The sequence below is a fragment of the Macaca fascicularis genome, chromosome 5, assembly GCF_037993035.2.
Source record: "Macaca fascicularis isolate 582-1 chromosome 5, T2T-MFA8v1.1".
In the NCBI taxonomy this organism is placed as follows: Eukaryota; Metazoa; Chordata; class Mammalia; order Primates; family Cercopithecidae; genus Macaca; species Macaca fascicularis.
The window spans coordinates 150,598,508-150,610,508 of NC_088379.1; the positions used below are offsets into that span (position 1 = coordinate 150,598,508).

The 12,001-nt window shown below is 43.7% G+C and overlaps 1 protein-coding gene across 2 annotated transcripts in view; it reads left to right on the plus strand.

Moving 5' to 3' along the window:
• The window catches only part of C5H4orf51 (chromosome 5 C4orf51 homolog), a 71,503-nt gene that overhangs the window by 34,841 nt on the left and 24,661 nt on the right, over positions 1-12,001 (plus strand). Inside the window, exons 3-6 of one of the 2 annotated variants that reach the window (XR_012435148.1) lie at positions 1,030-1,088; positions 3,167-3,227; positions 3,575-3,648; positions 6,128-6,294. Coding sequence is in view for 1 of the 2 variants with exons in the window: in XM_005556015.5 (XP_005556072.1) it covers positions 1,030-1,088; positions 3,167-3,227; positions 3,575-3,648; positions 6,128-6,235 (302 nt within the window). In the remaining variant the exon portion in view is untranslated. Of the gene's footprint in view, positions 1-1,029; positions 1,089-3,166; positions 3,228-3,574; positions 3,649-6,127; positions 6,457-12,001 lie in introns of those variants that run through there. The other variant, XM_005556015.5, reaches the window with a different exon arrangement.

A 12,001-nucleotide genomic window follows, 5' to 3' on the forward strand; every position in this document is an offset into this window, starting at 1 on the left:
GTTTACTTAATTCATTGAACTGTGTACTTAAATTTTAAGTTTTTAAGTGATATATCAATAAAATTGTTTAAAAAATACACCTGAGCTTCTCAAGACCTTAAAAAAAATTTACAGCCTCAGAATTTCAGCAGTCTTGCTTCTCTCCAATTCCAAGAGTGTAAGTTGTGTATCATAGGAGAATATTTCAGACACAAAAATGTTTATCTCTCCCAAAAGCTCCAGAAGAATTACTATGAATTTAACTTGTATGGTTTTGTCTTACCTGTTTGATGCTTACTTTTAAAAAGATATTATTCTTAATTGACACATAATAATTGTATATATTTCTGGAGAACAGTGTGGTATTTTAACACATGTATACAATGTGTAATGAGTGAGTCAGGGTAACTGGCATATTCATCACCTCAAACATTTATGATTTATTTGTGTTGGGAACATTCAAAATCCTTTCTTGTAGCTGTTTGAAAATATGCAATTTTCCAGAGATATTTCAAATAAGAAAAGAAAATACACAATAAATTATTGGGTTTTTTTTTTTTGAGACAGAGTCTTGCTCTGTTGCCCAGGCTAGAGTGCAGTGTGCAGTCATGGCTCACTGCATCCTCCATTTCCCAGGCTCAGGCAATCCTCCTGCCTTAGCCTCCCTAGTAGCTGGAACCCCAGGTGCCACCATCATATCCAGCTAATTTTTAAAAATTATTATTTGTAGAGACGGGGGTCTCCCTATGTTGCCTACGCTGGTCTCAAACTCCTGGCCTCAAGTGATTCTCCTGTCTTGGCCTGCCAAAGTGCTGGGATTACAGCCATGAGCCACGGTGTCTGGCCATAAATTACTGTTAACTGTATTCCCTCTACAATGTTATAGAACACTAAAATTTATTCCTCTTATCTAGCTATAATTTTTCATCAGATGCTAAAGGGAAACAGATGATGTGTGTACAATTTGTGGTAGTAGCCTAATTGGAAGTGTAAGAAATTTTATTTTAACACTGCTTTTAATCCTGATTTTCCCTCTTCATGTTCATGCAGGACTATTCCCTGAAATAACCAGGCCCTTTAAAAAGTCATTTGATGTCAAGCATGGAGTGGTAAGTCCAACGTTTCTCAGTGATCACTTACCTGTAGAGAGCTTAAATTATTGTATACTGCATATTATTCGTTAAAAAAACAGAAGGGGTTAAAATTTTAAAAAACAATATTCACCAGACATTTATTCCTGAGTGCTTATTTTGTGTGTAGCTTTCTATTAGGTTATAGGAACACAACAATAACCAAGGTTACAAATTGTGAACGACTGATGATACTGTGCTTTTATCATGATCACCAACTTTTCCTCTTTCCCATGCAGAGGAAAAATTATTATATACTGGCAGTTAAAAATAACTGTCCTCTGATTGTAAACATTCAAATAATACAGAGTAACACAGTAAAGATTATCTGAAATTCTTTCCCTTCCCCCAGGGACAATCACTATTTTCATTTCAGTGAACATCCTCATAAATGTCTCTCTATACTTATGTATACATAAGGATACATGCATACACACAGTCTATTGATGAGATCATACTGGACACTGTCCTCTGTAACCTGCTTTTATCCCTTAATATTTTCATGGGCATCTTTCAGTGTTTATCAACATAATTATTTGTTATCATTTTTAATGGATACATAATATTTTATTAAGTGACTCCATTACAATTTAAAAATATGCCATAGGCCGGGCACGGTGGCTAAGGCCTGTAATCCCAGCACTTTGGGAGGCCAAGGCAGGTGTATCACCTGAGGTCAGGAGTTTGAGACCAGCCTGACCAACATAGTGAAACCCCATCTCTACTAAAAAAAAAAATACAAAATTAGCTGGGCGTGATGGTACGTGCCTGTAATCCCAGATACTTGGGAGGCTGAAGCAGGAGAGTTGCTTGAACCCAGGAGGTGGATGTTGTAGTGAACTGAGATCATGCCACTGCACTGCAGCCTGGGCAACAAGAGTGAAACTCTATCTCAAAAAAAAAAAAAAAAAAAAATATATATATATATATATATATGTATATACACATATGCCATATAAGGAGGCATTTAAGGTTTTCTAACTTATAACTACTGTAACCCATGCTATGATCAACAAAATTTGAATATACGTTTTTGCAGCTGTAAAATCATCTCTTCAGGGTACGTTCGCATAAGAGGAATTCTTGAGTCAAAAGTATACTTATTTTACAAATGGCCAAACTGCCTTCCCAAAAATTGACTTTGTGCCCCAGTAGTGCGTGAGAGTGCCTGTTTTCCTATATCCTCTCTAACACTAGCTTTAAAATATAATCTTGATGTTTTCCAACTTGATAGATGAAGATAGCTCAATTTTCTTTTAATTTTATTTATTAGCGAAGTCAAGCATCTCCTCCTATGTTTATTCATCATTCACAGTTCTTTCATGAATTGTAATTGATTCTCACTATTTGTGGTTATATTTTGTAAAATCACCATGAATACTGAATTAAGGAATACTGAACCATTGTTCCTAAAGGAAATACAAGGTTAGATTCCTGGGAGCCTCCAGTCACTGCATCTTTGCCGACTGATCAATATATAATTTTGTTTTTACGTATGTTTCTGTTTAAAGACACTTAATATATGTTGTTAATTTATTAACATTGAACTCATGGCTAACAGCACTATAACTAATGCCAGAATGGAGCTTAGTTAATTTACAAATACATTTTAGCAAGTAGGTGAATTTGCAAATACAAATTCGTGAATAATTATATTTGAATGATAAGATAGTATATTTCCTTTGTCCATTTTCCTACTAGGGTGTTTAGCTTTTTTAAATTGATTTGCATATGGTATTTTCATATTAGAATTGTACTCTTTTGTCTATATTTTACTGTTATTGTTTGTTATTACAGTGGTGGCTTTTTTTTTTTTTTGAGACAGGGTCTTGCTGTGTTGCCCAGGCTGGCCTTGAACTCCTGGGCTTAAACAATCTTCTGCCTCGGCCTCCCGAGTGGCTGAAACTACACTGCACTCACAGTGGTGGCTTTTGACAGCAGTATCAGTGCTTTCTGAATGCAGGGGTGGGGAGGAGCAATGTTGGGAAAATGAATTTTATTAGATTTCTATTATTATGAAAGTGGTTGGTATTTATTTCTATCTCTTTTTTTTATAGGCACATCAAATTTGGGATTTTGGTGATTGTTTTCCAACACCTCCAAATTATGGAAAATACTGTAAGTCCCATCCTAAACTACTACTTTATATCCATTTTCTGGCCTTTATTTTAATAGTGGTTTTCATGTGATATTTCCACACCTTTTGCGTTTCTGCTTCCTTCCTCCTGGCACCCATATTGTTACATCATTTTCTCTCTCCTAACAATACAAAAGGTAGGATGCAGAAATAACAGGAGGGAGAAATGCAAGAGGCATTTGCCACTCATACTGGTGGCAGAGGCAGGGGCTGCATATGTAAAGATTTGGATCTATTGATTTAAAACAATGTTTGGGAATGTCAGGAAATTTCACTTATGGTAGACTCTGTCACAAACACTCATATATTGGCTATCTCTTCACCCTAGGTGTAAGACCTAAAAAGCTAGCACAGGAGGCCCTGATAAACTACAGTCGACGAGGGAAAGGTGTCCTAAAGCATGTAAGCATCTTTCTACTTCCCCTACAACAGTGGATCTCTGGGGGAGAGTCAGGAAGTGGGGTTCTGAGTGTCTCTACATGGCAGCAGGGGTGGTGGCCTGTGTATGTTTAGAGTTGGTATAAAAGTATTCCCTAAGTTACAATCAGGCAAAAAGCGGAGCTGTTCTGATAAGATAAAGTCTTTCTTAAAGCATCATGAATAGTTTCTTGGGTGGATCTCTCCATAGCTGTTTTGGAAACAAGCCCTTAAGAGGCTTACAGCAGTTGGAATTTCTATTGTACTGTCCGAATTTTCGTCGGTGAGTTGCTGGGTTCTGCCTGTTGTGAAAAAGGGAGTTCTCCGATAGTCCTGCCCTGCCGCGTATCCACCCTGGGTGCCCAGTGGCCGGAGTTTCCCTCCCCATGTGCCCGTCCTGCCACCCATCATCTACCGTCCCTGCTTCCCCGAAATGACCCTCCAGACCAGGGATTCTCTCCTTCCTGATTAGACTTTCTCAAAACCCAGGGCTTTTAAACAGATTGTTAAAATGGGATTCTTTTTATGTCTTAAATTTCTAGCAGAGACTCTTAGAGAGTAAGTTGAAAGAAAGAATAAAAACTGGTTTCTGCATAGAAGTTACAACTATTTTTGCTATTCTATTACTTTATTAAGATTTCTGTTTAACTTAAAAAAAACTCAGACTCAGGCCGGGCGCGGTGGCTCAAGCCTGTAATCCCAGCACTTTGGGAGGCCGAGGCGGGCGGATCACAAGGTCAGGAGATCGAGACCACAGTGAAACCCCGTCTCTACTAAAAATACAAAAAATTAGCCGGGCGCGGTGGCAGGCGCCTGTAGTCCTAGCTACTCAGGAGGCTGAGGCAGGAGAATGGCGTGAACCCAGGAGGCGAAGCTTGCAGTGAGCCGAGATCGCACCACTGCACTCCAGCCTGGGCAACAGCGTGAGACTCCGTCTCAAAAAAAAAAAAAAAAAAAAAAAAAAAAAAAAAACTCAGACTCATCCAAAGTAATTATGTTCATTATACCATGGGTTTGATATTCTCGTTATGTGTGTTGGGGGAAAAAATAAAAAACCTCTGACCATTAAAGTAAAAAATGTTATGCAAGTACTACCTAACAGTATCACAAGAACCACCAGTTATACATACATTTCACTTTGGAAATGCTGGTCTTTGGGCATTAACTAGCAAATCTGATACATTTCGCTAATGGGAGAGGGTTGAATGACCCGCGCTGGTTCCCAGGCGACTTGTCTATTTTAATGATGGTCTTCCAGAAATGGTGCAGTTTTTCTCGACTTTTCTGCTTAGGACCTGATAATGTTCCCAGGGAGCATTTCAAACATGGAAAGCCAGTGCGGTGGCAGACTGTGGAGGGAGTTGTTTGGGGGCGTTTGTAGCTGTGTGGTCCCCTGAAAGTTATATTGTGTGGTCAACCAGGGACATCCCTTCACTGTAGGGTTGATGCCTGCTTCTAGGAAGGGTAGATGATTTCCTGAAAGTACATTTACTGAAAGCTGGCCTCTTGGGAGTTGCTTGGGAGAATCATTAACTATTGTTAAATAAATAAATCCCTCTTGCCTACATGGAATTGTACTGGTGCCAAGCAATTCCATTGCCAATCAGTGTCTGCAGCTGTTCTGGGGGAACAGTTGCTTCTCTCTGTAAGGTTCTTCCCCAACCCCTCCCAGAAAGGGAATTCTCTATACTCAAAGTAGCCGCTTTTAAGTCAACCATTCCCAACAAATAAATGACATTACATCCTGCTCTTGTTTTTGTGGTGCAATAACAGACTAAAAGTACATGCATGTGCACACGCACACCCCCTACAATTAATATGCGGCGCATATTTGGAAAACCTTGGACCTAGAGTCCTGACAAAAAAAAAAAAAAAATCATGACTTTTTATTTATGAGACAAGGCAAATCTTAATATTTTTAAATTTTATACTTTGAAGGAGATCAAGCACTGAGATATATAAATGCCCGATTTCCTGCATCAAAGCAATAAGTAGAGATTGAATGAAATTTTCAACGATCATTAACACTATTCTTAGTTTTGAAAGTACTTGCTTGCTGGGTAGTGCCTTTGGTAACCATTCTCTAAGTATTTATATTCCTGTGTCCTATCTTGAAGAAGTTCCTGATGGAAACTGGAAAGCAGAGCATTCACATCCAGGAATGTGGGGACTAGAGGAATTAGGGAAACCTGGAAAGAATCTTACCAGAGAAGCAGTGGGGGCCGGTTAGGGATTGCAAGAGTTCCTGCCCTTTTTCTCTCCCGCTTTATTAATCTGGCCTTCCTGACAGAGATACAATATATTGAACAGGAGGGTTAAGAGAGATGGAAGAAAATGCAGGATCAATCCCATCTCCTGCTCATGAATGATGTCTGGTTTGGAAGAGACCATTTAATTCCCAATTCTGTGGAAAAGTGACCTTTGCAGATGAGCGAGTGTTGACAACCAGGCCATTTTTCTCCAGCTTCATGGACGGTGCGATTCTGAAAGCAAGGTTGGCTCATCTGAGGATTCAGAAGCTGATCGATACTCTGATTATGGCTGGGGAGGACCCTCATCGCCATTTAACTGAGTTGGAAAACGAAGCCACAGTGCTGGAGGCGTGGAGTTTGCTTAATAAACAACTTTGAGGTATGGGGCCCCCCCAACACCCCCCTGCCCAGGAACATCTGGACCCTGGCAGGTTGGCTTTCTGGGACAATTCCATGGGCTTCATTTCTCAATTTGTTCCCTTTTTAATTGGTGGTGAGAGACAAAACGTGTTATAATCTTTATTAAACTTTCCTTTTTAAATAAATACTTGGGACCACATTTATGCACAAGAACCACAGAAATGGTGCTGCGGCCCCGACCGTCGTGGGCTCCGGCGTCACAGAGCCTGTCCCTTGTATCTGGGAGCCCCGGGGAAGGGCGCAGGGGCGTGAGAAAGGTTCTTTGTATTCAGAGCGGTCACCCAGCAGAGCCGGAGCCTTCCACCGCCAGGTTTTCCTCCGCGCAAGGCGCCGCCGGGAAGCGAATTGCCTTCGACCGTCGGGGCGGGGTCGCGGCCCTCCCGCCCTGGCTGTCTCGGTAGGCTGCCCGCGCCCCCGGAGCCGCGCCCACGGCCCGCCCACCCGCCGCCTGCCCCTCCCCTCCCCCGTCCGCCTCTTCCCGCTCCTCCCGGCCCGCCGGAGCGGCCACCTCCTCCTTCCTGCACGGCCCACCTCCTCTCTCCGCGATCCTCTGGCTCTCTCCACGATCCTCCTCCCCTAGCGTCCACGGGCCGCCTCCACCGCCTACGACCCTCCTCCTCTCTTCGCGACCCTCCTCCTGCTAATTCTCCCCGCTACCGCCCGCCTCGTCGTCCCCGCGGAGCGCGCGGGAGGAGGGACCGGGAGGGGCAGGGGCTGCGCGGTGACCCGGGGCGCGGGAAGGAGCCCGCTGCCGTCAGGCCCGCAAAGGGCCCCGGCAGCCGCCGACTTCCGAGGAAAGGCAGAACGGTGTTTGGTTTACTGAAGTAGCCACCTCCTACCCCCTCTTCCTCCCCAGTCCCCGCTTTCTGCCCCCAACACCCCCTTCCATTTACTCCCAGTTACCAAGACCGTCCTTCTCTTAGGATTTTTGTTGAATAGAAAATACAATTAAAAGTCGCAGCACCACCCCTGCCTCCCGTCCCCCAAACTCCTAGTGATTATTTTTGTCTCTTAGCCCTAGGTTGGGTTAAATACATTCCCCGGGAGCCATCTGGTCTGATTCCCGGCAACCTTCGTATGGTTTCCATTAGGCTCTCCAAAAGCATGCGTTGAAAAGGCAGCCCTGCAGCCACTCAGGAACCTCCGGAGTTTTGCCCTGGCCAGCCCCTGTAGACATCTCAGGCAGTAGGAGAGAAAGGCCTTTGTTGAGGTTCCGAGTCTAGTACCTCATGATCCAGGTTTTAATCTCTTAACTTGCTGGCTTTTCCTGGTCCAGTAAAATACAGTTCTCTAAGGTAATGGTTATCATTAATTCATCATTTGTTTTTTACTATATGCAAGGGATAGCTGATTAGAATTCTGTTTTAATTCTAAAAATGAAGTCTTAACAGCTTTACAGATGAGTTGCAACAGTAACCTGGCCGCAGAAGTTCAATTTGACCAGCAGCATTGGTGTGGTGGGGTCTACACCTTCTTGCTTGTCTATCCCCCATTCCTTAATCCCCAAAAGGCAAAGAGCAAATGTTTGCTTGTGGAAACATATTCCCTCACACGTGGGTTAGGGCTTGTATCCAAGAAAAAGGGAACCGGCAGGTTCATAGACTCAGAGTGTTGTAACTAGAATGTTCCTTAGGATTCATCCGAGATGTATGTCCATTGATTGAGGACACTCAGAAAGTGGAGGGGCTTCGGGAAGGTCACATGACTGATGAGTACTGTACTGCGGCCTAATTTGGGGATGGGAGAGTGGGGAAGAGACCTGGGCATCAAATGCTTTATCATATACAGCAAGGAAGATTGTGGTCAAATCAATTCATTAGTGGCACATCCTAGCTCTCCCCAGCCCCTCAGCTGCAGTCCCGTCTCTGTCCTGCTCTGTGCCTCCCTGTTTGGGGAGTTAGAGCCCTTTGCTTTTCTTCCTATTTCCCCACTCCCGCCCTGCCCGTGTGAGTTTTATTTGGGTTTTTAAAACGAAACCAGGTGCTGCATAAAACAAAAGCAAAGTAATAACAAGGAAAGACTATCCAACCCTTGAGGAATGTGCTGAGTTTTATGACTCAGGCTGTCCTGGCAAAGGGCTTGGGCTGACAGCGAGAGGTGGGTGGCACGGAGCACAGACCATACATGGCAGCCCTGGCCTCCCCCAGATAGGCATGGCCAAGGCAGCCTGTGACTCATTTCACAAAACCAGAGACTCTTGTTCTTTGTGGAGCAAGACTTCCCGGAGGCTAAAGCAAGATGATCATCAACTTTTCTCCTAGAGCTCCAGAGCCAGTTCAGTCTGATAAAGCAGGGGCCACCCCGGAGTTTGGAGGGGAAGAGAGCCCAGGCACAAGGCCATCCCTGGGAAAGAAACAGGCTTGATGGACTTGGGCGAGGGCTTTGGTGCAGTCAGCAGATGAGTAACATGGAAGTTGCAACGTGACATGAAAATTAGCATGTATTGTAGTGGAGACAATGGCTTGAGAGTTCCAGGTCGTTGGACTGCCACAGTGCCTTGGAGAAGGGGACTGTTGGAGTGCTCCTAAGCCCGGAGGAGGTGTTTGCTCCTCCTGAGTGCATGGAGCACAGGAAAAGCTTGTCAGATGCCAGTAAGGTTTCCGAGGTGCCATTCCTCATGCAATCAGGAAGAGTAACTACGGGCAAAAGTAGTAGACTTTGCATAAACACCCAGAGAGCCACCCAGACACACATCCTCACATTCTGAGAATTCTTTTCAAATGAGCATAGTAATGGGGTGAGGTGTACATTTTTTCTGTTACTAAGAGACAGACTGGGAGAGTGAGAATGCAAAGGAGAATGTCCCTCCTAGCAGAGGTGGTGGGAGGGGTTGGCATTTGGGTGACAAGAATCTGTTTGCGCCCCCTTCATTACACAGGCCTGGGTGAAACGGGACTGATAGGGCTTCTTCTGGCTTCTGCTTCTGGTTTCTTCTTCCCAGAGAAGGCTGTCACTTTTTGAATGAGAATGAACTTTGACTGGCATAAATGAGATCTCTGTGCAGAAGCCCCATGGAACAGGCTCTTGTGTTTCCTTATCTTCTTTCTCTTTTTCTTTTCCTTTCCATGGACTATCCATTGAAAAGCTATGGTGACTATTCCATAATTGCAGGCAAAGCTCTGCTTAACTTTTTCCTTAAAGTCTACTTACCTGGAAAAATAAAGTCTTTTAAGGAAGATGACTTCATAAATATTTATAGTGGGAACAGGCGTCACTCTGGTTCTGCGAGAGAATGGGCTCATTCAATTTTATTTATGATGTGACACTTGGGTGAGTGACATCCGTCATCTGGGTCGGCCCTACACTCTCTTCCACTGAAGCATGTTTATGGAGTGATTATGCCTGCAAATATTTGCTATATTTAGGCCCTCTCCTCCCCTAACCCCCTCTTAGCCTTCTTAAGTCCCCAAACCAGCAAAAAGCCAAGCTGTGGTCTGGAAGGTTTGAACCCTAATGACAAGGCACAGGGGCTTGAACACGTGCTGTAGAAGGATTTGATGAATTGGGAGGCAATTAGAGTGGGAACGCTGTTACTATAGCATTCCTATATTCAGGAGGTTTTGCTGTCCTGTATCTAGCAGGTGAGGGCTCTCAGCTGGGCATGAGGGGTTTTGACAGGTGACGAGCACAGCCCTGAGTGACGAATGTAGAGGGATGCTTTTGAAACTCTTCCCTTCCCAGGGAGCTTTCTCCGGACAGGATCTCACAGGCCCTCAGATCTGTCACTATGCACCCCAGGGCTCTAGGGGAGGGACCTGATAGGGACTCTGTGACCTCAGCTGGGTCAAGGTCTGGGTGTAACCTGAGGCCTCCACTCAGCCACACCTGGTCCATGGCTGGGTGCAACAGCTGCCCTCCATCAGCTGCGGAGGAGGGAGGGCCTTCTCTGGCTTCCTGGCTTTCGAGTGCACATGTCCTGACCTAGGCATTTCAGGCTGGACTTAGACATACTTCAGGACTCAGTATTTGCTCTCCGATTGGCTTGGCGATCTATTGTTTATCCTGGGAAGGGCCAGGTCTTGGCACAGGAGCCTGAAGCATTGCCAGTGTTTTATTTTTAGAGACAGGAAAATGTCTGCTTTTTGGCAGCTGCTCTTTTTCTGGCACACATCAGGGATGGTGTAAAAAAGTTCAAGTGAGAGATTCCAAGCCCTAAATTCATGGCCTATGACCTAGGCAATAGCACCATGAGCCTCTCAACAGGCGCCTTTGGGGAACCTAGGATCTGTCATTAGAAGGCCTCCTGGGCAGAATAGTGGCCTCCCTGACACACCCTGGTGGCGAGAGTCCTGTCTAGTTCATAAACCTCAGAGCCTGAACATCTCGTGAGTTCCTTTTGAACGCATCAGCCCATCTGAACTATTATAGTTCTTCCCTCCATTCATCTCCTTCTCTACCAGTCCATAATCTAGTTCAACTTGGTAGCAGAGTTAAAAGAAAAAAAGAAGTCTGCTAAATTTCATGTTCATCAATCCTTCTTAAACCCAGTGATGTTGTCATCATAATGATTGTAGAAGCCAGCCAGTGTCCGTGGCAAGAAATATCTTACTAGACTCAAAGGTCACATTTCCAAGTTTTATTGGAATTAATATTTGTCCTAACATAGCCCTCTTAAAACATTTTTGTAGGTCCTGTGATTCTGGCTACTGGAAATTTATGGGAAAGCACTTTGTAAACTATAGTGACATATTATGCAAAGGTAAAATGGAATAGAAGTAAACATAAATAATTATCAGTATCTTTTCTCCCCAACCTTTGGAAAAAGATTACTTTCTAATTACAAAAATAAAACATGAATGCATTCTCCTTTACTGCTTATAGCCCATGATTACCTTTTGGATTCATTTTTCTTCCTGCTGGAGCACATCTTTGGTGGATTTTCTTTTGCTTTTCCTCCCGTCTCCATCAGAGTGGGTAATACATTTTTCTAAGGGCTGGTGTGTCTGAGAAGGTATTTTGCTCTCTCTCTCTCTGCATGTTAGCTTGGCTTGTTATAGAACTCTAAGTTCAAATAGATTTTTCCTGAACATTTCTAAGCTATTCCATTATTTTCTTCAGACTGCTTTGGTTGATGAGCAGTACCCTTTTGATCTGACTCTCATTCCTTCGTAGGTAATCCTCTGTATCCTCTTGTACCTTTTACGATTGTGTTTTTCACCTCGATGATCTGGAGTTTCGTTTTGATATCGCTATGTATGAATTTATTTTTAAAATTTATCCTGCTTGGTAATGATAGGCTCTTTCAATCTGAGTGTTGAGGTTCTAAGATATGGGGCAGAAACCAGAAAGGGTAAATTCATCTATATAGTAAAGTGCTGAGGAACAGAGGAAAGAAACTGTGCGGCCTGAGTGTTGGGAGGAATTTTAAGGGATTAATAGAGACAGCAAGAGAATAAGACTTGGAGAGATTCATTGTTAGTTGGTTCCTGCTGGAGCACATCCTTGTAGAGAAAAATGTGTAAAGAAGATTTTAAATATACTCCCAGCAGGACTCAGTGGCTTATGCCTATAATCCCAGCACTTTGGGAGGCCTAGGCAGGTGGATCACCTGAGGTCAGGAGTTCAAGACTAGCCTGACCAATATGGTGAAACCCCGTCTCTATTAAAAATACAAAAATTACTCAGGCATGGTGGCGGGCGCCTGTAATCCCAGCTATTCAGGAGGC